The sequence below is a fragment of the Sabethes cyaneus genome, chromosome 2, assembly GCF_943734655.1.
Source record: "Sabethes cyaneus chromosome 2, idSabCyanKW18_F2, whole genome shotgun sequence".
NCBI classification, from domain to species: domain Eukaryota; kingdom Metazoa; phylum Arthropoda; class Insecta; order Diptera; family Culicidae; genus Sabethes; species Sabethes cyaneus.
In genome coordinates, this window is record NC_071354.1 from 31,994,741 (window position 1) to 32,021,157 (window position 26,417).

Consider the following 26,417-nt stretch of genomic DNA (forward strand, 5'->3'; position numbering starts at 1 on the left):
ATACTGTACTCTAGGGGAAACGACAACCGTGGTAAATTCCCGTGATAAGATTAATAAACGCCAGAAAACCGTTTTGATTGGGCAGCTTACTAGAAACGTACTTTTTATTCGAGGATGCTATTTTCGTAACTAATGTTATGGCTTCCACTCACGGGAAGTAATACTATTTATATAAAATGGTTACGATTGACTGGGTAGTTTTATTCTGCGCTAGGAACGTGGTCAGAGATGAAGGTATTCGTGGTGTTCGCTCTGTGTGTGGCAGTCGTTTGTGCTGGTCCCGACGAAGATGTGTGGCTGCGTTACAACCGACGTATGCCCAGTGTGGGCCATACGATCCAGCCGATCGAGAGACCTCCAATGAATGGCCGCATCGTCGGAGGTGTTGATGCTGACATCGAGGACTTCCCGTACCAGCTGTCGCTGCGTCGCGGTGGATCGCACATCTGCGGTGCCTCGATTATTTCCGATCGGTGGGCCCTGTCGGCCGCTCACTGCACGTATCCTGTTCCGGTTTTGTCCACCGTATGTAGTGTGAAAGTGATTGCGAAATTCTAGGACGTTGCTTTAGTAAAATGAATTCTTTTTTAGATTACCCTCCGTGGAGGTTCGAGCAATCGTCTTGAAGGCGGTGTTTTGTTTGACGTTGAACGTATTGAGAATCATCCGGCCTACGACGACCCGACTCTGGAAAACGATGTTTGTCTTCTACGTAGCACAGTTGAATTCGTGGGAGCCAATATTGCCGCTGTTGCTCTAGTTCCGGTCGATACGTACTTTCCAGCAGGTACCCGTGCTGTAGCGTCTGGATGGGGTCTTACCGTGCGTATTCTTAGCTTTGTTGAAATCGTTGAGTTGATCTATTACAATTCTTTTCTCCATCTAGAGTGTTCCCGGATCGCTGCCAACCATTCTTCAAAAGGTTGATATTCCTATAATTGACCAAGAAACTTGTAGGGCTGGATGGCCGGCTGGTTGGGTTACAGATGAGTAAGTAGCACTAAAACAATTGCAGTATTGACCATAATTTAATCAACGTATTCTTTTGATTTCAGTATGCTCTGCGCCAGCGAACCAGGTCGTGATGCTTGCAATGCCGATAGTGGTGGTCCGCTGGTCACCGGTGGACTCCAAATCGGTGCTGTTTCGTGGGGTGCCACCGACTGCATGGGCAACGAACCCGGAGTCTATGCTCGTATTGCTTTTCCAGTGATCCGCAACTGGATCACCGACGTCAGTGGCGTTTAAGAAGGTTTTCTTGCTGGTTTTTACTCTACATTTGAAGGTTATTAAAATTGTTTGAAATGCATAAATTGTTAAAAGATGCTTTGCTAGATGAAATCACTTGAAATAATTGAGAAAATAAGCACTTAGACAGTCATCGGAAATTTCAGAAGCATGGCATTAGCCATACCATCAGAAATAATTTTAGGCCCCGTGGTGAGACGGTCGTAACGTGGTCGATTTTTGGCCAGCCCAACGATTTTTCCACAATTCGCTTTAAACGGGACATTATAAATTATAAACTGTCATTATGGAAAAAAGGCCACTGAGTGGTATATCACTAATAACGCGCAGCTAGTGCCCAAGGACAAAAACTCTTTAAGTCTCGCCAAACTTAAAGTCCAGACACAATGCATACGAATTGCAATACGTTGCGGATATTTGACATAAAGTGCATGGAAAAAGTGTTAAATTTCCGCAACGTATAAAAATGTATATGCAATGTGTCTTGGCCTTAAGTTTTGTCGAGACTAAAAAAAAAATTATTCAGGATTATGGATTGATAAATGATGTTACTGTAAGCCAAAATATGTACTTATTAAATGACTCTGGTCAAAATGTTATTGGATTTTAGCAAGTTTTGATAATTTAAATAACCAGAAGTACCAAGTCCGCGAATATGATAGTGTAGAATAAACACCGTAAATTCAAGGATAGTAGCTCTTCTCGAATCACTGTGTAGGTACTGGGATAAAAAATTAGAAAGTGTTTTGTTGTTTATTCTGTTATCAAAATTCTCCAGCATTGGCACAATCAACAACTGTTTCTGGAATACCTAATAGATGAATTTTTTTTCTTCAAAATTCTTTACTATTTCGAATATTTTGCACAAATTTACTCAACCGTCTTTAGGTTGAGTTCAATTAAGTACTTCCATCCCATTGCTCCATCGCGTCGTCGCGTCTGACTGAGAGAAAATCAACAGTTTTGCAAACACTTTGGTCTGTTTTTTTTGGACGAGGAGAAAAAAACCTATACAACACAATGGTCGTTTTTGTTCCGACCGTTGCGTTGGAAGATGTTATCCCTGTCGAGAGCCGAAAACCATCGAACCAGAAAAACGCCAATTTCGAAAGGAAGCTAAGAAAGTCGAGATTTTAGTCGAGAAGCGAGCGAAAAAAAACAACATAACTGTAACATTACACTTGAATCGGGTCTCCGAATCACCCAGCAAACAACAGGGTCCATCATCATGGGAGGAAACGACACGTTCGGGATCGGGACAGGTTCGGCGGGGGTGGTTGCTGGTTGAGTGTGCAGAACAGTGGGCAGAGACAATCCGTGTACACACTATACATCTTGCAAGGTTTATAACTTTTCTGTTGTTGTTGGTTGAAGTAAAGTTTTCTGTTAGCACCAGCAGCCGGCCAAAGGTGCAAGGAAGGAAGGCAGGGTGTGAGGGTTAGAGGGAAAACTTCGGTGCCGCCAGCAAGTCTGTCCGGTCCGGCTCGAATCAGAAATCTGAAATCCGAAACAGGCGCAACGCAACGGGATACGAGGATACGGGAGGCAGCCGGCAGGTTAGGCGCGGATGGATGAATGGTTACTGGATGGATGGTTGGTAGGGAGAGAGTGGTAGCGGGTAGCAAACGCCAAGTTCGACGCTGAAAAAGGAAGCGTCCATAATAAGAAAAACAGAGGAAAAAAAGTTTAATGAAGAAGAAGGGAGGAAGAAAACGAAAAAGCAGAATACCATAACTAACGGCCGGCCACGCCATGGTGCTAAGGATGTATGCGTTGCGCATAAAAACATAAATTTAAAGCGAGAAATCGACAAAACATATAACAACCTGGATGGGAGAAAGAAGAACATCGACTAGAAGCAGGAGGTGAAGGCAAAGAAATTAAAATCATAGAGTCGAAGACGACGGTCGATGGAGACTCGCTGGCTGGCGAAAACCGAAACGATGCACAGCGGGACAAAAAGTATGTCGTACTTATTATGCTCAACCTGCTTTTAAGCTGCTACACTAGTGTACCTACAAATAGGGCACAATTGAGGGTGCTTATGAATGTCACAGTTGCAAGAACATGCGAAGGTTTTCCGTAAGACTTTTCTTTTAAATTTCGACCCACCAAAGGGCGCATCACCCACTGTCTCCGTTGAATGGAGGCACTTTACACTTTCTTGGTCATGTTGGCACAGCGAGTTCGGGCGGGATTGGCACCGAAATATTGGCATGAGTTGGCAGAGTCGCGTAAGAACAATCCTCGGTAATATTTGTATGTTTGCGAGAAGAGGAAGAAGAGTGCTAGCATGCCAATGATGCTGCTGCTGCAGTGAGTAGAGTACATACATGAATATGCCGCAAAGAAGTAGAAGCGATTTTAGCGTTTACAGAACACATCGCGCGGCTACCTTTCGACTTTAGCTGCACTGCAAGTGCGTCGTCATTTCCCCTTTGCGCGATTGCATCAGGCTGCGCGGTGATGGTGGTCTGGTGGGTGGAAGGATGCTGGCGACGAAGGACTCTCAAGCTAAGAAGACGAAGAAGAAAAGACCCGAGAAAGCCGAAAAGATACAAGTAACATAAGAAATAGCTTTTTGAATTCGACGAGGCGTCGTCGTCGTTCGTCGGCACGAACGCTTGGCATTTTTAGCACACTCACTTGCATGTTACACTTGAGTCGCACATTTGCTCCGCCGAAATAATGCTTGCTGCTGCTGTTGCTGGCTGCATTCGTTTATGTTGCAAGCGAGAAGAGATCGAGCCCGATACGATCGCCGTTGTGTCCTGAGTCCTGACGGAAATTGGTTACTTTCTGAAGTCGTCGAAAACTGAAGTTTTGAATCTTCGAGTTTGGGCTAGACTAGTCGAGATGTCAGTTTGAAATCAAATTGAAATATGACCAACAATCTGATTCTGATGCTCTACTTTGCTCAAAAACCTCTCCCATAAATCTGACGAAGTTTTTGTATGCTTTTGGCACCAAGTTGTGTCAGTGTTATTTATAGTAAGTAGATAAAACAGAACGAAACTGTCAACGAAAAACGCGAAAAACGACTACAATACGAACATAGGCACGAAAAAGTGATTCTACTGCATGACAACGCTCGGTCTCATGTTTCAGGGAGGAAAAATTGTGAACCTTAGAAGCGTCTGAGACAATTCCGCTCGGGGACGAACATTATTTCTGATGGCGTGGCTAATGCCACGCTTTTAAAATCTTCGGTGACTCGCTATGCGTTTATTTACTCAATGATTTCATCTAGCAAAAAAGAATACCTTCTTAGACGCCACTGACCTCTGCGATCCAGTTGCGGATCACCGGGAAGGCAATACGTGCGAAGACTCCGGGCTCGTTGCCTAAGCAGAAGTCGGAACCCCACGAGACAGCACCGATCTGAAGTCCACCAGTAACCAGCGGACTACCGCTATCTGCATTACAAGCATCACGACCTGGTTCGCTGGCGCAGAGCATACTGCAATCATTAGAATACGTGGATTGAATTGTGGTCCATAGGATATCTGCATGTGTTACAGTTTTACTTACTCATCGGTAACCCAGCCAACCGGCCATCCAGCTCTGCAGGTTTCTTGGTCAATAATGGGAATGTCAACCTTTTGAAGAATGATTGGCAGCGATCCGGGAACACTCTAGGTTTAGAAGAAACATGATCATAGATAAACCAAACGATTTTTTTTGTTAGTCAGTGATATTTACGGTTAGACCCCATCCGGACACGACAGCTCGGGTACCTGCTGAAAAGTAGGTGTCGACCGGAACTAGAGCAATAGCGGCAATGTTGGCTCCTGCGAATTCAACTGTACTGCGCAGAAGGGAGACATCGTTTTCCAGAGTCGGGTCGACGTAGGCAGGATGATTCTCAATACGTTCAACGTCAAATAAAACACCACCTTCGAGACGATTATTCGAACCTCCACGGAGTGTTATCTAAAAAGAAAGTCACTTTGCTAGAATAACGTCCTAGAATATCGCAATCACTTTGATGCCACATACAGTGGACAGAACCGGAGTAGGATAGGTGCAGTGAGCGGCCGACAGGGCCCACCGATCGGAGATAATCGAGGCACCGCAGATGTGCGATCCACCGCGACGCAGCGACAGCTGGTACGGGAAGTCTTCGATGTCAGCGTCGATACCTCCGACGATGCGGCCATTAATCGGGGGTCTTTCGAGCGGCTGCATCGTGTAGTATGACCCGGGCATACGTCGGTTGTAACGCAACCAAACGTCCTCATCGGGACCTGCTACGGCAGCTGCCACACACAAAGCGAGTACTACGAATACCTTCATCTTTCACAACGTTCCTAGCACAGAATAAAACTAGCCAGTCAGCCGTAACCATTTTATAGAAGTAACATTACTTCCAGTGGAGTCAAATCTCTTCTTCGAGAATAATACGCTTCTAGTGAGCTGATCAATCAAAGCGGATTTCTGGTGTTCGTTAATCTTATCGACGATGGGAAATCACCGTGGTTGTCGTTTCCTGTAGAGTAGAGTATTTTCTCAGCGGAAAAGCCCTAACTGTGGACAGGTATTTCCTATCCTTGAGGTACGCTGAACCTCGTGTTGGTAAAACCTTTAGTAATAGGAATATTTTGCTACCGTCTTTTCCTATGGATAGATGCAGTTGAAAAACGCTGCAGAAAATTTACAGTTTAATGTTTAATTTACACGGCGCACTAGAACATAAAACTAATGTGAAACAAAATTGAAACAACACTTAGCGGACTACTACCCAGGATGCCGAAACTTTGACAGAGGGTAAGTTACCAATCTTTTACATTACAGTAGATCCGTTCCGTCAATTGTATTGTTACAACGTAGTTTTAATTTGTGTTCGGTTTTAGTATACTTTGTCTCACTTTAGTGTATATTCTGTGCCAATGTTGTCTAACTATTTTTTTAAAATTCAGATTTATTTGTTTTTATGTATGTATGAGGACTATCACCTATCCTAGCAAAACAACAGTTCATAGTCCATTCTTGACAAGGGGAATTGTACAAACATAACGATTGGTCACGTTTACCAGCTCCTGTATAAAGGGCCAAAATGGAAACGGTCGGCAACCAACATCACTTGCACGTACCAGGGGTATTTGAGAATCTCCTTTCAGAAAGTAGATCACATGAGTCAATCGTTAAGTAAGCCCTCCCAATGCAAAATGACCTCAATAGGTGGGAATAGGCAGGGCCCGCTCATTATCCACAATGTGTTGTTAGTCCGGCCAAGATTAACCTTAGGAAGCTGACCACTTCACTCTCCCTAAGCACACTGCTTCAAACAAGTACCCTGATGGACCCTCCCATTCATTGATGTTATTGTTTTTGTGTAGTTTAAAGATTTGATTTTTCAAGTGATCTTTGATTACTTCTGTCGTTGCACTTATTTATTGTCTTTGGGTTATAAGTCATAGTCTTCTTTATGATGTTGTCGTGTTATAATTGTGTTATTGGATCATAATTATGTATTAACTTTAAGATATCTTCTATTTTCATTTTTTCGGTATTTGGAGTGGTTTTATTATACTTTTCAATTTTAAGAAATCCAAACTATGGATATAAGAAAAAAGTTATGAGAAATCACTTTACTAATACCGAAGGTTGTGTGCTATCAACCTATTTGACCTGACCGAAATCGAGCGCGAGCAGTTATTACTTATTAGATACCGATAGACATATGTTACTATACGCGAAAGCCGTCCTGAGACAAATGGGTTTATTTTGGTATTTACATCAAAAACCATAGCTATCAAGTTTTTGATATTCAATAATCATATAATGGAAATTACGCGCGAGGTGTTCCTAGCTAACCAGTTTCACGATTTCAATGCGATTATAATGCGATAGGATTTATAACGCTTCAATATAAGTCACGGTTTATAAACACGTCATTGTTAAGTGAGCCCAAGCTAATTCAAAATGTCTTTTAGAAACAATCGCTGCCGGAAAAATGCAACGAGCGAAGCACAAAAGCAAACGATGCGAAATTGCTATACGAAACGACACTCAGTATGTAAGCACCAGTTATATGGGACTAACCTTGACATTCAAAAATTTTCTTGTAATGCCAATAATTACGAAAATAAGATATATATTTTTTTGATAAATTCAATATAACGGTAATGGAACTCATAAGCAGCCATAATTTGTAAATTTACAGCGGTATTTTTCGCACATGCATATGTGAGATTCCTAATGGGTCGAAAACCACGTGACAACTTAAATTTATTCTACCTGGAAATAAAAATCAGGCATAATGAAACGAGCTAATATATTCCCCAAGTTGATAAGCATTTCCTCTTACCAACGCTAATATGCAGAGATATAGCGCCCTACACGCTAAATGCAGGTTTATTTGTTTTTAACTTCTTTTCTCAAATTTCTCGACAAGCTTTTCAATTGAGTATTAATTATATGAAATGATTCGCATGTAAGAAAAAAAAATTAAGACTCAGTTTTCCAAACAAAGACGACGACTTTCAGCAACGGACACGATAAAACAGAACTGGATAACATCGAAACAACGACGAGCTTCCTAAGGGCCTGTTCTCCGAGCGGCTCAAAACGGTGTCTGATCTCGGCGGTCGAACATCGTCATCAGGGGTTGGAGAGTTTGCAAATTGATTATATACACCAAGCAACGGTTAGATATATGTTCATGCAGAAACTTGAATGCACCACATACATTCACACTTTCTAACATCGCTGGATATACGAAAGTCGTATACATACTATTTTGCACCATTTAGGGCATTCAATTCCCGCAAAAACGGCCTCATTTAGTGTTCAACATTCAATTTTTGAACAATTACTGATGTTCTCGATGAACTATGCTCGTGATAACATCAAAAGTCGATGGATGGCATTATCGGCGAAGCATAAGAATCGATTCAAACCATCATTTTTTCACGGGAGAATTTTTTCATTCTTTGAACATCATCGGGCCAATGTGGAACACTAAATTGCAAAATTGAAACGTGAAACTACCGATCTTTCAACTCCCATTCGGGAGCATTCGGGTGTTCTCTGATGTATTGAAGTGCTGCACGTTTCACGTCGTAGCGCTGCAAGCGGTTTACTGTACGTAATAGCTTTACGGTACGTACGCTCAGAGATGGTCATACAATCTACTAAAGCTGCGGCAATACACACGAGCTGAGTACGGCTTTCATAGAAATTTACCCTTATTCCGCGAGGCGAGTGACGTAACTATGTTGCAGTCACCGCGAATCAGGTGACTCGCCTTGTCACTTAGGTGACAAGGGTTTCTTACCTAGGTGACACGATTGTCACTTAGGTGACTCGACTCGCCGTGGCGAGTCACGGCGAGTGACAATTGTCGTATTGAGTCATGTGACTCGCAGAATAAGGGTAATTATGATGGATGAGATCAGGGGCATAAGCATCACCAACACGTGCGTAATCTTCAACACCGAAGTACTCTCTAAAAAATCGACACGTCGCATCCACGTGAAAAATCATGTCAAAATCAACTTCTGTACAGCAATTTACATGAATTTCATGTACTAGGAGGGATGGGAAAGTTGATAAAATTTACCGGGATCGTACGTAAGCTGGTTAGTATGAGTGCGAGTTACCAATAATTTGCGTGAATGTTACATGAAAAGTGTGATGGATGAGAATTACCTATGTTTTTACGTAAACTTGATACGCCGATTTTTTGAGTGTATCGATGCCGAAAGAATTCTACGCATAGTTGGAACGTGAATACAACTGCTGCCCAAAACATGCTATCAATATATTCATCGGCCAGGAGGAGGAAGCATTGACCATTGACCATTGAAATGGGCCTAAGACTTATCGGCTTTGCCGTCCCTAAGTACATAGCTGCAGGCAGCACCTTTTTCCAGCACGAACTCCTACACGACTACACCTGGACATCGTCAAATTATCCAGAGAAAAACTTGGACCACTAACTATAGTCCGTTGTGCACACTGGCCTTGGTCATATCTCGAGCAGCTGAAGCAGCCTGTCGCCAAAATTCATTCGAAGCTGCGTATGCCGGAAGAGGACAAGCTGGACAAAGCACGTCTCGAGGACTATTGGAACACTATCAAAATAGCCATCAACGGCGTATCAGAGAACATCCTCAGAGCTCGGACACGTGAAACAACTGGTATGACGATGGATGAGAACAATGCTGCATGGGAGGTAAAGATGCACAATGCCTCTTGTGGGAACGTAGCAAACAACAAACAGAAGAAGATGCAGCGAACCGAAACTTATCGGGAGAAAATGTACTGCCTGGAAGAGGGAGAACGAGACTGTAAGTTGGCTTACGGAAGAGATACGTACACTTGTCGTCACTTGAACGAAAGGTGTCGTGGATTACGTTCTACGTTCTACGTTTCAAACACGAAATTATTGGTGACCCTAAGTTTAAGGTTCACGCAAAGATTTTCTATCGGTCATAACTGGGGGACGTTGAGAGGATTGACAGTCTTCAGTACAACATTTGTCTTCAGTCGATCATACTTCTCCAATGATCTCTTGGCGTAATGAGTCGATGCCAGGTGCGGACAAAAGGCCGCATCCTTCTTTGCATGATACTGCTTGACAAAGACGGGAAAAAACAGCGGTTTGGACATCCACTGCTTCTCGCTGATCGTCAGCCACAGCAGAACCTTCTTTAGGAAATTGGTGTGAAGATATATTTGACATCATCGTTTACCTCCTTGGTGGGGGACGTAAAGTAGCCGGTCCTCTGCTCGTCGTTGTCGCGACGTCGCACTTCACCCAAAATATGTTCTCACCAGCACCTTCAGCCGCTACTTCTGTTTAGAATGACTGCCTCTACTCGGACACGGCAGGCCTCGACTGACGCTTTGGCAAAAAAAATGTCCATTTTAGACAGGTACTTCTTCACCATTTGCCTTTGCTCTGACATCCCGTTCCCAGGCGTGGAACGGTGAGCCCTCCTTGCTCTTGATGCTCCTCTTTAGCGTCAGTTGCACTGTACGGTTCGCCTTTCTCCAGACAGACGGCAAAAATTGTAGTACATGCCGATTCCGCCGATGCAGATATCCGGGGAATACGAAGTGCCTCACAATGTTCAACTTCTTGGCTCTAAGCTGACAAAGCCTTGAGCGAAGTTGCTTTCTGTACACTGCAGGGTTGCTACGATTGGAAATGCATAGGCGAAATCACCGCTAGGTGGCAGAGTAAAAGCATGGAAAATCATTAGGCGGTCGATGAATTTGTCTACCTAGGTACGTTAGCGAAACACGACAAAGATCCGAACCGTGAAGTAAAAAGGCGGATAGCAGCTGCCAAAAAGGACTACTACAAATCACATAGCCAGCCAAGAAGGAGAGCGACCGGCCGACAGAGGTGTACCGTCATCCGGAAATACTTGTAACACTTTTGTACTTTGACTTGGTATAACTTTCGAAGTGTACCGTTTAGGTTCAAGTGTAAGTAGCCAAAACTTGTGTAGTGGTCAGTACTTTTGATTTATGATTATGAGAACAAATATCAACTAAATGAATCTGGAGAATGAACTGAAAATAGGGGTGTTGCAAGTTACCCAGTAAACGGGGTTACTTGCAACATTTTTCTGATTTTGTGCTTCTTATGAATTTAAATTTGATTTCAAACCGCGAAATTTTTAGATATTTTGAGTATATTTCTAGTAAAACAAAAGATGCTGGAGGCATGTTTTATTTCTCAATTTAGTCTATCGCTTTTTTTTAAGATATTCGTTGAAAATGCAGCATGTCGGCGAACTCCAAATTGCCGTTGCCGTATAGACAAAATATCACTGTACAGATGCAAACTTACTTTGTACATACTGTCTATTACAATAATTAACTATTTTACAAGTGCTGCATGCCGCACCATCTTGGAAGTAACAAAACGAATATTTCCCAAGTATCGTGTCAAACATATCTTTACATACTTCAGGCGAAACCTTACGATATAACAGGATACTGCAGTAGTAAAAAACTACCTTCCTTAACGCGTAGGGAACTGCGCAAGGGATTCCTCACCGGACATTGTCCCACTCTTTACCATTTACAGAGAATTGGCAAGGTCTTAACCTACATTTGCCGCTTTTGGAATTTAGAACTAGAAAGTTCAGCGCTCTTGCTTTGCTCCTATGGAGCTCTTGCGTCTTCCAGGTACAGCTTCTTCGGAAGCTACCTATTAACTCCATAGTAGCTCTGTATGGAAACTCCATCCCAAGAAGGTTATTGGTTTTATTAACCATGTAGTACCTAATTGGGGCATAGTCTTACAATACAACTTAGCTCAACTCCATCAATGGGTATGAGCAATCCGTAAACTGTGTACAGTAATCGGGGTCAGCTACAAAAGACAATCTTCGTGACTGTCGCAGTGGCATTCTTGAACCCAGTGCCCTTCTGGCATACAAAAAAAAAAAGATCGGGCGATCAGCTAGTTATTATTATTATTATTATTTAATTCAATATCACGGTTTTGGTTCATTTGCTCTGTGACCACGTAAACAGCATGAGAAGATCTACACACACTTAAAACGTTAGGTAAAATTTTACCGAACTCTGAACAGCCGAATGTTCGGTAAAAATTTCGATGGTGCCAATCGACGTTTACGGATCGTTAGTAATGTTTGGCATCATAAAAAAAATTTACCGAACGTTCGGCTGTTCTAAGTTCGGTTAATTTTACTGAACTCGGTACTTTTTTTTAAGTGTGCACACTTAAATTTTATCACCGAGTACGGTAAAATAAATATATGAGATCTCAATTGCGAAAAGTTTCAGGAAAAATAATTATCAAATTGAAAAATTAAAAAAATATTTTAAATTTACCAAAAAAAAGATACATTGTACATTTTAAGGGCATTTTGAGAAGTTTTAACAAAGTGCGGTGTTAGTATAACCGTTATGTGTTCGACAAAAAAAACACCTTTAAGTGCTCGACAAGGGTACCCGGGTACCCACAAATTGAAACGCTTGTAACTTTGGCAATATTTAACCGATTTGGACCATCTTACCACCTAAAGATTCAGGAACTTATATACTTTCAGTGAAGCTGCAACAGAACCGGAAGTGGTTCATCTGGTTCCTGGAAATTCGGTATTCCGAGGGTGTGTTCCGGAATTAAAGCACTTTTTAAGATTTTGGATGTAATCATAGTAATATGGGCATCAAAAATTCCTCAAATGACTCCGAAAGGTCATTTCTCATAGTTTTAAAACAGTATAATGATTTATCCTCGGAATGGTCATTCTGGAACAAGTTCCCATGGGACCTCCTGTGGCCACAGAACTGTTTGGATTGCAACACTGGCAATATAGGTATCTAAATTTATGAAAAACTCCGGAAGGTCGTTTTTCTGATCTGATCTGATCTGATGATTTTGCCCCGGCATGGCCATTCCGGAACATATTCCCGTGGGGCTTCACAGTGGTCCAAACATAAATAAACGTGCGCATTACAGTTTTGAGTGGGAAAACTTGATTTTAGCTTTATAAAGGCTTTGGAAGAGTTTCTTGAAATTGAAAGTTCTATCGTTTGGTGAAATTAAAGTTTTGATTAATCCCCCTTAAAGTGAAATAAAATTTTTATTTTTCTTCAGTTTCAATATAACACATTTACGGGTTCTGCAAAGTTTTAGAGCATATTATTACAAGAAATTTTCTAGAAGACAGTAACCTTCTATCTCTTTAGCGAAGATAGAAAAATTCTTTTCAGCACTTTTTAGCTTTAATTCCGGAACACATCCTCGGAATACCGGATTTCCGGAAACCAGATGAACCACTTACGGTTCTGTTGTAACCCCACTGGAAGTGGATAAGTTCCTGAATCTTTAGGTGGTAAGTTGGTCCAAATCGGTTAAATATTGCCAAAGTTACAAGCATTTCAATTTGTGGGTACCCGGGTACCCTTGTCGAGCACTTAAAGGGTAAAAAATTTCGAAGCCCCCCCTTTCCTCCCCCTTAAGTGCTACATGAAAACTTATTTTATAAAAAGTTGTAATTTAGCTAGTTCTGAGATGTCACAGAGTTTCAGTATCCTGGGTCGAATAAAACTTTAGAATTTCTTACTTTGAAATCTGAAAAGGTACCCGGGTACCCTGTCGAACACATAACGGATAAGATTAGACACATTCCAACAACATTCTCACGATGAAAATCAGATTCTATATCACCATCAAATCCCTGTCATACGGCTGAAAAATTGGGTCACCTTCGGTGACATACTTCTCAGCTGTTTGCCAAAATTTTAGTGAAACTGGAACCAATCCACACAGCAAAAATGGTTGCTAATTGTTTTCCGTAACGCAGGAATGTGTCTTAGATTAAATTATCTTTATGATGTCTTGGAACCATGCCATTCAATATGGGAAATTGGTTGATATTTATGATTCGGTTGTTATTTTATAGATATAAGGAATAGATTTTCGATTTTTTAAATATTTCTATCGGCGACTAAGTCCGTTTAAAATGTACATAATTCAGAGAGCCTAGTTTAACGCCAACATACTTTTTCAAACTTACAGTCATAGATCATTTCCCAGTTACTTCAACAATATGGGATCAACACGGCTTATGAAGACATGGCTATCTGACAGGTATCAATCCACTAATCCGCCAATTGCGCCAAACACTCGGAGCAAAACAGTTTGATCGGTTGTCTAGCGTTTAACCTTAATTTCGCATCTAGCTTTACCGTATATGTCTAGCGGATATCTCTAAAGAACTGAACTGTGGGGAGCAATTTTCCTTTAATTCCTCTCGCTGGCTGGCTGGCTGGCTGGCTGGCTGGCTGGTTGGGGCCAGAAACCGCGCAGACCATCTGGAGCCCGGCTCTGGAGATTATGATCCAACCCACGTACCCACCGAACAGACAATCAACCGACGAGCCGGCTTGACGGACACCGCGCGTTCCGTTCTCTTTCGTGCGTTTCCCCTGGTTATTGCGGTGGTTCGATATTCTTTCTCGCTCACTTCTTAGATCACCCATAAGATCGCGATCGCTTCCTCCCGGTCCGCTGCTCCCGGTTTTACTATGATCGATCGAAAAGCAGAAAAAAACACTCTTTTATAGCAGGGCAGAGCTCCATGAGGGGGAAACCCACTGATTTAAATGGGGCCATTTATTAATTTACGGAAATTGAAAAGTATTTACGTTCAAAGCACAGAAAATATCATCGTAAAGAGCCTCATAGCTCACGTTACAATGTGAGAAATTTTATTTAATGAAATGAAAAAACAATTTTCACTTACAGAATTATTTAATTATTAATTTAATAGAATTTCTATGTTTGTCATTTTTCTCTTATTTTTGACATATTCATCTCTTAATCTATTTAATTTTAATAAAGGCTGACTTTTGCTATAATTTGTCTTCAGTTTAGCTCAAAGCTTTAGTTTAGTTTAAAATAGAGAACTTTACTTTCGGATACCTTCAACTCAATTCTATTTGAAACCATCTATGGGAACGAATGTACTAATCAAAGTACTAATGGTTTCACCATTATTGTGCGGTTCGGCGAACCGAACCTCAAGGGTAGGAAATACCCATCCGGTTAAGGCTTTTCCCCTGGGAATATTTAATCTACCGTTCCGACACTAAACCCGTATGAAGTACAGTATGTCTCTAACCCTAATGTGGTTGTTGACTAGGGGAAATAATACCATCGGTAAATTCCCTAAAAAATATTATGATTTACAACCGTCGTCGTTGTCGTTAGCCGATAAGATTAACTCGAGCACCCGAAAATCTAGCCAATCTTTGATTGGTAAAGTGACTAAAAGAGTATTTTTTTTTTCGAAGGAAGCTAACTGGCAATCGTACCTAAGGTTTTTATCTTAATCACTAGAAAAATAGTATTTCAGATTTTTCCCGAGAAATCTCAGAGATGGCGGAGACTCGGAAATTCCGGGAATTCTCAATCTCAATAAGTACAGCGATGTCTCCTTCAAATAAACTAAAAGCTTACTGGACGACCCCTAAATGTTCACTGATTTAGCTCAAAATTAGCTGAAGAATCTATGGAAATTCAGACTCGGAACGTATCTAATCTCCGCTCGTCGATGTCTGCGAGGTAGTTCATCGATAAGAGTGCGATAGTACGAAACAATCAGTTTTATTGCCATTCACTAAAAATTTGGTAACTCGTTACGTGGAGGCCATCCACTGGAAGCATTTGCTACTTATATAGGATGATTACGACTTGAGTGGGTTAGTTTTATTCTGCGGTAGGAACGTGATCAGAGATGAAGGTATTCGTAGTGTTCGCCTTGTGCCTGGCAGCGGTTTCCGCTGGTCCCGATGAGGATGTGTGGCTGCGTTACAACCGTCGTATGCCCGGTGCATACTACACGATGAAGCCGATCGAGCGAGCTCCAGTGAATGGCCGTATCGTGGGAGGTGTCGATGCTGACATCGAAGACTTCCCGTACCAGCTGTCGCTGCGTCGCGGTGGATCGCACAGCTGCGGTGCCTCGGTTATCTCCGATCGGTGGGCTCTGTCGGCCGCTCACTGCACGTATCCTACTCCAGTTTTGTCCACCGTAAGTGTTGCAAAAGTGCCTTCAGTGTTGCAGGATGTTGGTTTAATAACGTGAATTCTTCTCAGGTCACCCTCCGTGGAGGTTCGAGCAATCGTCTTGAAGGTGGTGTTTTGTTCGACGTTGAACAAATTGAAAACCATCCAGCTTACGATGACTGGAATCTGGAAAACGATGTGTCCCTTCTGCGCAGTACCGCTGATTTCGTAGGAGCCAATATTGCCGTTATTACTTTGGCCCCTGCCGATACCTATTTCCCAGGAGGTACCCGTGCCGTTCTGTCTGGATGGGGTCTAACCGTACGTGTCCTCAGCTTTGTTGAAATCATTGAGTTAATCTATCATAATTTTTTTCTTAACCTAGAGTGTCCCCGGATCGCTGCCCACTATCCTTCAGAAGGTTGATATTCCAGTCATTGACCAGGAAACCTGCAGAGCTGGATGGCCGGCCGGTTGGGTTACCGATGAGTAAGTTACACCGTATACTTGAAAAGAAATGCTTTTATTTACGTATTCCTCGGCTTTCAGTATGCTGTGTGCTAGCGAACCTGGCCGTGATGCTTGCAACGGAGACAGCGGTGGTCCGCTGGTCACTGATGGACTCCAAATCGGTGCTGTTTCCTGGGGTGCCAGCAACTGCTTAGGAAACGAACCCGGAATTTACTCTCGTATCGCTTTCCCGCTGATCCGCAACTGGGTCACCGAAGTTAGTGGCGTTTAAGAAGCTTACTTCAATCGGTTTGTGCAATAAATTTTAAGATTTTTAGTTTGAGCCGCATATATTTTTGAAAAATGGTGAAGTCACTGAGTGAATAAGCGCATAGACAATCGTCGAAGAGTCTAGAAGCAAGGCGAATAATGTCACGCCATCTGGCGGAATTTTTGAATTTCTTATTCTTGTGAAAGTTTTCGGAAGCACAATGTCTGTATAACCTAGAGCTTACGAAGGTACCGCTTCTGTAAAAGCACTTCGTAGTACACCATCTTTAATTTGTTTAAAGGACCCGAAGACATGCTTGTCAAATTTTATTTTCAACGGAGCCGATTTCTCTTATCTACTATATAAAAATGGATTTCTGTCTGTGTGTCGGGATGTTCCTTATAGAATCAAAAACTACTGAACCAATCGCCGTGAAAATTTGCATGTAGAGGTTTTTGGGGCCAGGAAAGGTTATAGTGATGGTTAGAGACCCCTCCCCCCACTAAGAGGGGGGGCTCCCATACAAATGAAACACAAATTTCTGCATAACTCGAGAACAAGTCAAGCAAATAGAACAAAATTTGGCATGTGGGTGTGTTTGGTGACAAGAAATTGGGACCTCTCCCCTCTTTAGAAGGGGAATTATGACTCCTCTCCCCTTTAAGAGGGGGGGCTTCCATACAAATCAAATACAAATTTCCTCATAACTCGAGAACTAATCAAGCAAATGGAACCAAACTTGGCATGTGGGTGTTTCTCGAGACAAAAATTTTTTCTATGATGAATTGGATCCTCTACACACTTTAGGAGGGGGGGCTCCTATACAAATGAAATACAAATTTCCTCATAACTCGAGAACTAATCAAGCAAATGGAATAAAATTTTGCATGTAAAAGTTTTCGAGGGCGAGAATATTTTCTATGGTCAATTAGGACCTCTCCCAACTTTAAGAGGGGGGGCTCCTATACAAACGAAATACAAATTTCCTCATAACTCGAGAACTAATCAAGCAAACGGAACCAAATTTGGCTCGTGGGTGTTTTTGGAGACAAAATTTTTTTTTATGATAAACTGGGACCCCTGCCCAATTTAGGAGAGGGGCTCTCATACAAATGAAATTAAAATTTCCTCATAACTCGAGAACTAATCAAGCAAATGGAACAAAATTTTACATGTGGGTGTTATTAGAGACAAAATTTTTTTATATGATGAGTTGGGACCCCTCCCCACTTTAGGAAGGGGGGCTCCCATACAAATGAAATACAAATTTCCTCAAAACTCGAGAATTAATCAAGCAAATGGAACCAAATTTGGCATGTGAAAGTTTTCGAGGGCAAGAATATTGTCTATGGTGAATTAGAACCCCTTCCCACTTTAAGAGGGGGGCTCCTATACGAACGAAATACAAATTTCCCCATAACTCGAGAACTAATCAAGCAAATGGAACCAAATTTGGCACGTGGGTGTTTTTGGAGACAGACATTTTTTCTATGATGAATTGGATCCCCTCCCCACTTTAGAAGGGGGGCCTCTAAACAAATCAAATACAAATTTCCTCATAACTCTAGAACTAATCAAGCAAATGGAACAAAATTTTGCATGTAAAAGTTTTCGAGGGCAAGAATATTTTCTATGGTGAATTAGGACCCCTCCCAACTTTAAGAGGGGGTGCTTCTACACAAATGAAATACAAATTTCCTCATAATTCGAGAACTAATCAAGCAAATGGAACCATATTTGGCATGTGGGTGTTTTTGGAGGCAACCATTTTTTCTATGATGAATTAGTACCCCTTACCTTTTTAAGAGGGGGAGCTCTCATACAAACGAAATACAAATTTCCTCATAACTCTAGAACTAATCTAGCAAATGCAACCAAATTTAGCAAGTGGGTGTTTTTGTAGGCAAGAACATTTTCTATGGTGAATTAGGACCCCTTCCCACTTTAAGAGGGGGGGCTCCTATACAAATGAAAAACAAATTTCCTCATAACTCGAGAACTAATCAAGCAAATGGAACCAAATTTGACATGTAAGTGGTTTTGGAGGCAAGATTTTTTTCTATGGTGAATTGAGACCCCTCTCTTCTTTAGAAAGCGAGTTATGGCCCATCTCCCCTTTAAGAGGATGGGCTTCCATACAAATGAAATGCAAATTTCCTCTTATCTCGAGAACTAATCAATCAAATGGAACCAAATTTGGCATGTGGGAGTTTTAGATGGCAGAAATTTTTTCTATGGTGAATTACGACCCCTTCCCCTTTTAATAGGGGGGCCCCCATACAAATGAAATTCAAATTTCCTTATAACTTGAGAACTAATCAAGCAAATGGAACCAAATTTGGCATGTGGAAGATTTTGGAGTCTTGAATTTATGTTACGATAGTTAGAGACCTCTCACCCCCGTGGTATGGGGATATGGACTCTCATACAAATAAAACAGAAATTTTTGCGAAACTCAAAAACTAATCGAGCTCGAGAAATTCGAGACTCTTCCATAAAACATTAGTCAATACAAGACCACAAAAACTATCTATAGTAACACTAGATCATTCAGGACGAGACGGTCGTGAGTGTTGCCGGTGACCCGCCGTCGGAAGCGCCGCCCACTGGGGGGCTTACAAAACTCGAGATTGTGACAAAGATCATCCGAGATTCATGATTTATGTACAACACCGGTAAATTTGTGGCAATACGAAGTTTGTCGGGTCAGCTAGTTATTTATATCGGCCAATATCTGATCTTTCATTTTTTTTATATGCCAAAGGGCACTGGGCTGATCTTTCATGCTCTGTCAATCGGAATTGTATCCTAGAGATCTATACTCATTCAATACGGTTTGTTGGGGATTTTTGGCATTAAGATACTCGCAACAGGCTCTCGGCTTGTTTCGAGAGAAAAAGTTCGGAAAAACTATCTAAGCATATCCACGAGAGAGAATTTGGCCAACTATCGATGAGCGCGGAATGAGTTGACCACGATCCCGAGGAGGAAAAAGCTCCAGAAGGAGGATAGAGATCGTTTTTCATCATGCGCCATGCGTGAGAGTATGCTTGAAACTATCAATGATTCTCTGTTGAATACTACAGATGTCGTTACTTTGTAACGCATATTGTACATTTCGAAAACAGCTCAATTTTGCGTGACAATAAATTTACTCAACACAGCAACATTACTCTCTCATGCATCTCAGTTTCTTTTGTGTTTATCGCTAATCGCAATATAACGTTTGACACCTGAACCAATAAATAGTTAGTAAACATTATTTTTATTTATTGCGTTCATGTTGCGAAATTTAATTTTCTTGAATTGAAATGTCGCAAACATATTCAGCTCCTGGCTCTCGTATGGTATCAATTCACTTTTCCGAGTTCTCGGATGAATGGTAGTAAGATGCTATGGAGAGGTATAGGAAAAGTTTGGTTTTTATCAAAATTTGGCAGTAGCCAAGAAAATTAAGTATAACAGAGTAACTGTACCACAAACAAAATATGATTAGTGATTGTTTTTCAGGTAGGTAAACATATATAAGTGAGAAATTTTGATTTTACTACCACTAGAAAAGCACCATCTCTTGAAAAGCATCGGTTCGTATGGTGTCCTATTACCGCGGCATCATGTTGATCATCGCCGCCTACAATGTGCTCTTCCAAATTTTGTTGCGTCGTCTGTCCCCAACAGCAAGAGAATTCGTAGAGCAATATTAAGCGGGCGTTATGGGAGCCCGTGTTATTGCAGATCAAATTTTTATTCTCCGACAAATCCTCCAGAAGTGTTGAGAGTACAACGTGCCCACGCATCATATTTTCGTGGATTTCAAAGCAGCATACGATACAGCAGAACGCGGACAGCTATGGCAAATAATGTCCGAGTACGGTTTTTCGGACAAACTAACGCGGGTGATCACAGCTACTCTGGACCGAGTGATCTTCTACGTGCGCGTTTCGGGGACACTCTCGTGTCCTTTCGAATTGCCCAGAGGGTTGCTGCAAGGGGATGGACTGTCCTGTATGCTATTCAACATCGCAATTGAAGGTGTGATCCGGCGAGCGTGCATCGAAACGAGAGGAACGATCTCCAACAAGAGTAGCCAACACTTAGCCTTCGCAGACGACCTCGACATCTTTATTAGAAACCTTGCGACGGTGGAGACAATCTACGCCAGACAAAAAAGTACTAGGGTCCATACCTAGTGGCAGGCTTGACATAGGACTACGAATGTAGAGCAACTCGTCTCCCAATGCCAAAGCCGGTGATTTTTGTATGAATTTCATATAATAGATTCTCCAGTTGCGCAGTAACGGAAGGTTTACTCGCGCTGTTGTATTTTGTACAACACCTGTGAACCGTTGACTTTATCTCAGGAACGCAGCAATAAATAAAATTACTGTTTTCAGTAAAGTTGATCCGCAGACAAAAATCTTTCAAATGGTGGAAAAATTATGGAACATAAGTTTTTCACCAAGTGGCATAAGTATTCGAGTGAATTCTATTACGTTTTAGCATGCCTATAAATCGGAGTTGGCGCGAGTAACGAAAGGTAAAGGATTGTGTTCGTACATGTGAGAAATTCATAATTTCAACTCTTCAGCTAATTTAAATGGTGGACCTGAAAAGGTCCGTTCGTTAATCTCGAATTCTCAAATTTCTGACTCGTGCCCAGTAAACATTTTCATATGCATATCAGAGCAATAAATGAGTTATATGTACCTATATATACCCTGAAAAATCGTATCTGATGCACAAAACAAGCATATGCGTACTAATTTGGAGTCCATATACGTACTTCAAAATATACGTTAACAATTCAAGTTTGTAAGTCTTTGTATGCGATAAGATCCGACTCAAAGCGATTAGTTTTATAATGCTATACAATTCTGTACTGGAAGTCGTAGGTCAATCACCTGCTATTGTCCAATACGACAGAATATAAACTATAGGTGCATCTCATTAGGCTATATTTACGATCCTGAATTTATTAAAAGTCAATAACGATCATTTTCGTACATTGATATACGAGTTGGTGTTTGCTGGGTGGTGTCCATTGTCTACTTTCGTCCATCACATAGGTTATTGGTATGTGGATTAATGGTGGGAATACTGTTTATCGGACAACCGCTACTGGTAGGATCTGTAATCAAGATAGACTTTTATGTTTATGATGTTATGAGTCGCAAGCTAGCTACTTGCCGATGTGTCTCCAACGAAAGCCGGTGAGCGACTGATGAATGACGCGCACCGAGGCAAAGGCAAACAATGTTTCAATTACAACCTTTAAAATTATGTCACGGATGTGACTCGAAAACTGGCTTTCCGATGTATGTGTCGCAAGCAGGGTTACCACATGCACAGATTATTCTGTGTTTAACAGATATTTGAAAGAACTCGCCTGTACAGAATCTGTATGCACAGATTGCAGATTTTCACCAGATACACAGATTAAACAGATGTTTGAGTTTTACAATGAGAGTGAAAGAGATGGAAATACCCAGCAAAATGACTCTCCGTCTCTTTCAATCTCATTGTTTTGCATTGGACAGATCTTTACACAGATATTTTTCTTCGCTGTACAGATGCCAGGATTTTTTCAACAAAAATCACAGAATTATATGTGGCATCCCTGTCGCAAGCTAGCTGCTTGCCGATGTGTCGGGTGTCGCCAACGCCAACGAAAGCCGCTGACCGAATGACGTGACGATCTGACGATGCGCAGTAAAAGGCATAGCAGCCAAAATCATATCGTTCGCTGGCGGATGCGTCGATGGATTCTTCGGTTTGATGGCGTCTCGTTTGGCGAATTTGGAAGTCTTCGTTGCCTTATCCGGAGAAGCAGCAACAGCTGAAGCTCAATAATTTTCGATCGGATTGTATAGGGCGTAAATTAAATTCAATCATAAGAAAAATTAACCCATAGCTCATCTCGTATATATTTCTGTCATCCGTGCTAGGGAAGCACTGACGTGGGAAGGAAAAATATGCAAATAATGAAATATTAAATATTCGACTCATATTTTCTCAATTATTAAACGTCTGTTAGGGAAACATGTAATCTACTGTGTTGTAATGGTTTTTTGAAAAATTTCCAATCGATTGATACCAATATCTCTAGAATCTATTGACGGATGACTGAGTTATAAGCGTGCAAACTATAACCACTTTTCGTTACATGTTCCCTTTTCGTTTTTCTGAAGTGCACCCCCATATAGAAATCAAAGAAGTAGTCCTACTTCAATAACGGAGGCTAGGAGGATAGGGTTACAAATCAATGCGTTGAAAACCAAATATATGGTAGGAAGAGGCTCCAAAGAAAGCAACGTTTGCTTGCCAGTGACTATTGACGGCGATTCCAGGGTTAATGCGTTCGTATATTTGGGATCTATGGTTACCGTCGACTCCGCAAGACGCTTCGAAGCATACGCCGCCGCACAAAGCTGACGATGTACAAAACGCTAATCAGACTGGACTTGAGACAGTAACATTGCTTACGGAAGACATACGTGCCCTAGCCGTATTTGAACGAAAAGTGTTGCGGACAATTTTTGGCGGAGTGCAAACGGAAAGCGGAGAGTGGCGGAGGCGTATGAATTACGAGCTACAGGCACTACGTGGCGAGATTCCCATCATACATCTGACGAAAGTTAGGAGACTACGGTGGGCTGACCGCATCACGAGGATGCCGGACGACTGTGCAGTGAGATCCGTTCTTTTCAAGAACCCCACCGGCTCCAGGAATAGAGGGGCGCAACGTGCTAGGTGGCTCGACCAGGTTGAAGTCGACTTGCGTGTGTCGAGACGCGCAGCGAATTTCTCAGGTGGTATGTCATTGGAAAAGTTTATTAAAAAAATATGGTGCAACCTTTTACACTATTAGGGTGACCGTAAATCTACCTATTAGGGTGATCCAAATTTTTGTTTTTTTAAATGCCTCCAAAAAAGTACAGTGTCTTCACAAAAGTTGTAGAACACAGTAAAATAAGCAACTTTGCTGTACATAGTAACTATCTATCTCTTACTGGTTGTAACGATGTAAATGTAACGATTTTTTTAAATGTAGCGAAAATTGAAAAATTGAGATATCGAAAAGTGGCTACGTCACAATTTAGATAATTTATTTTTACATGTCAAAAAAATGCAGCCAAATCGATCCTCTGGATACTGCGATACACGCACAGTCGCTGAAAACATATGATTTCGAGGAGAGCGCGTTTAAACTATTGTACAGCACTGCACTTTCCGTCAAGTGATCCCACAGTTATACTAGTTTTACTTTACACAGTTTTAAATTCTCAACGAGACCACGTACCGAAAAATACTTTGGGCTCAACATTTCTGAAGATAAAAGGCTTCTAAAAATGCAAAACAAACAAGTTTTTCGACTTTCCAGTGAGGGTCCCCCTTTAATATCAATCCTGCCCAAGAGCATACGATTTTTTGTGTTATGTGTTATGTGTTGATGATAACTACCATTACTGCCCATAAACGCATAACAGTCCCATGTGATTTTTCACCACTTTTAGTCTCAGTTTCAACCTCAATAGTCTCAGTAGTGAAAATATAACAATAAGCATTTGCTTCTCGGAAATACCTGGACCGATTTGACTGCAATAACTAACAAACGGAAAGTTTTGTGGCCTAGAAGAATTCTATTGAACAGAATTTGGATCGGATGTACGGTTCCAAAGATATGTCCGGAATATATGAAACTTAAAACATAGAAGCACCTTGAATCATAATAAACCCGTCATGCGACACCTCCAAGTACTCGAAATTGCATAACTAGATCATTGGTAGTCGTATAAAATGTTCAAGAGATCATCGGCTACATCTGAACACGTCCGGCAATGTTCCGGATCGGGGATCAGTTTCTGAACTGAACTGAAATACAACATGTGACATCTTAAAGTACTCAAAATTACAAAAGTAGTTCATTTGTCGTCATATGAAGTGTCTAGGATTACATTGGCCACAGCCGGACACGTCCTGGGAACGTTCCGAATACATCCAGGAAAACGGCCAGTTTCTAACTTAAACCAAACCCCAGAACGCGACCCCACTATTTACTCAAAATAACAACTTACAAATAAAAGGAAGACATTTTTTGCTTGCTTTGAAATATTATACAATTTTCTCAGTATATTACATAGACATGCATATGTATTGATGATAACTACCATAGTGTTATCAAAAAGTTGAATTATGTTCCTGGCGTGTCGAATTCCATCTCAAATGACAAATGAGATGGTATAACAAAGGTTTCTTTCACCAATCGGTGGATAAAATCAGGTTTATCACCTTAAATTCGGTTAGTTGTTGCGTGAGGCAGTGATCTAGGAACTCGGGGTTTTCGCTCTGTGTGTGGCGTCCTTTTGTGCCGGTCCCGAGGAAGATGTGTGGCTGCGTTAGAAACGACGTATACCTGGCGTCTACCATACGATGCAGCCGATCGAGCGACCTCCAGTGAATGGCCGCATCGCCGGAGGTATCGACGCTAGAATCGAGGACTTCCCGTACCAGCTTTCGTTGCGACATAGTGGATCGCACAGCTGCGGTGCCTCGGTTAGCTCGAATGGGTGGGCTCTGTCGGCCGCTCACTGCACGTATCCTGTTTCGGTTTCGTCCGCCGTAGCTTAAGCAACAGTGTTTAATGTTGATGCAGTAATAAGAATTATTTTCAGATCTTTTTGGGGGATTAAGCAATCGTCTTGAAGGTGGTGTTGTGCTCTATGTAGAATGTATCGAGTATCATCCAGCATACAATGACTGGACTTTGGAAACCGATGTCTCCCTTCTGCGCTGCCCAGAGCCAATATTGCCGCTGTAACATTGGCCGTTGCCGGTTATTTCCCAGCAGGAACCCGAGCCGTTGTGTCTGGATGAGGTTTGACCGTATGTAGTCTTAGTTTTGTTAAAACCGTTAAGCGGATCTGTAATCATTTTTATCTTTCCACTCAGAGTCGTCCCGGATTGTTGCCAGCTATTCTTCGGAAAGTAGATATTTCTGCCATTGATCAGGAATCTGGTGGGGCTGGATGGTTGGCCACCACAATTACGGATGAGTGAGTAAAACCAGAACAATTTGTAATAATTCATGTAAACATTCCTCTGCTTGCAGAGATGCTTCCAATGGCGACAGCGGCCGCCCGTTGGTCACCAGTGGTGGCCAAATCGGGGCAGTTTCGTGGGGTGATGGCAACTGCCTAGGTAATGAACCTGAGATTTAGGCTCGTATTGCTTTCCCAGCAATCCGCTATTGGATCACTGAGGTCAGTGGCGTTTAACTGGTGACAAATTACAATTATGTTCAGATTTGGTCAGCTTTCCGATGCTACTTACCCCGGCTCTTGTCATTTTTTTATCTAGACTTTGTCAGTATGTAAATTTTCTTTAACTTCTGTTTTTAACCATGAAAAAATGTAGCTTTTGTTAGTGATTCTACTAATCCATGAATACAGTCAGTCAATAAACTTATCATTTTGTTCTGCCATTGCCATCGGGCGTCTTCCCATTAGGTTATAGGCTATCAGTAGATCCTATAATAACGAGCCAAACAATGTGAACATTTTCCGAAATGTCGGAACAGCATTCTCCTAGAAACGGAATTGGATCGAATTCAAATCCTGAAGCCGTAGGAAACGATCAAATAGAACCAGGAGGATCAACTCAAGTTCCCGCGAAAGGAGCTGGAAAGTCATCGCCGTGGACAATTTACCAGAGGAACTACCGGAACGGACTCTTAAAGTCAGTGTCTGTGGTGGTCCGCCTTAAAGTCACAACAACATGACTGTGTTAATCTTCTTAATAATGTGATTCACTTAAGATAGACTGAATACGAATAATACTACGTGTATTCGGATTTGGACCCGTTTTACACTAACTATGTAGTGCATGGTATTTTTCCGCAGAAGGAAAGCGAATCAGTTTAGTGCTAGAGGCCTGCTGCTAATC

At 41.7% G+C, this 26,417-nt stretch overlaps 2 protein-coding genes across 2 annotated transcripts; one reads left to right on the forward strand and one right to left on the reverse strand.

Moving 5' to 3' along the window:
* The first annotated feature begins 228 nt into the window (after nucleotides 1–228).
* LOC128735238 (uncharacterized) lies at nucleotides 229–25,693 on the forward strand. The gene is made up of 14 exons (XM_053829734.1): nucleotides 229–525; nucleotides 592–822; nucleotides 887–990; nucleotides 1,056–1,233; nucleotides 9,236–9,542; nucleotides 12,288–12,347; nucleotides 15,481–15,754; nucleotides 15,805–16,075; nucleotides 16,140–16,243; nucleotides 16,304–16,481; nucleotides 24,912–25,065; nucleotides 25,148–25,289; nucleotides 25,367–25,528; nucleotides 25,585–25,693. Exons 1-14 carry the CDS (start codon nucleotides 229–231, stop codon nucleotides 25,691–25,693), a joined length of 2,571 nt encoding a protein of 856 aa, XP_053685709.1.
* Nucleotides 4,516–5,544, reverse strand: LOC128734324 (trypsin-7-like). The gene is made up of 4 exons (XM_053828456.1): nucleotides 5,248–5,544; nucleotides 4,951–5,181; nucleotides 4,780–4,883; nucleotides 4,516–4,708 (listed from the first exon to the last, which is right to left on the reverse strand). Exons 1-4 carry the CDS (start codon nucleotides 5,542–5,544, stop codon nucleotides 4,516–4,518), a joined length of 825 nt encoding a protein of 274 aa, XP_053684431.1.
* Nucleotides 25,694–26,417: the final 724 nt, after the last annotated feature.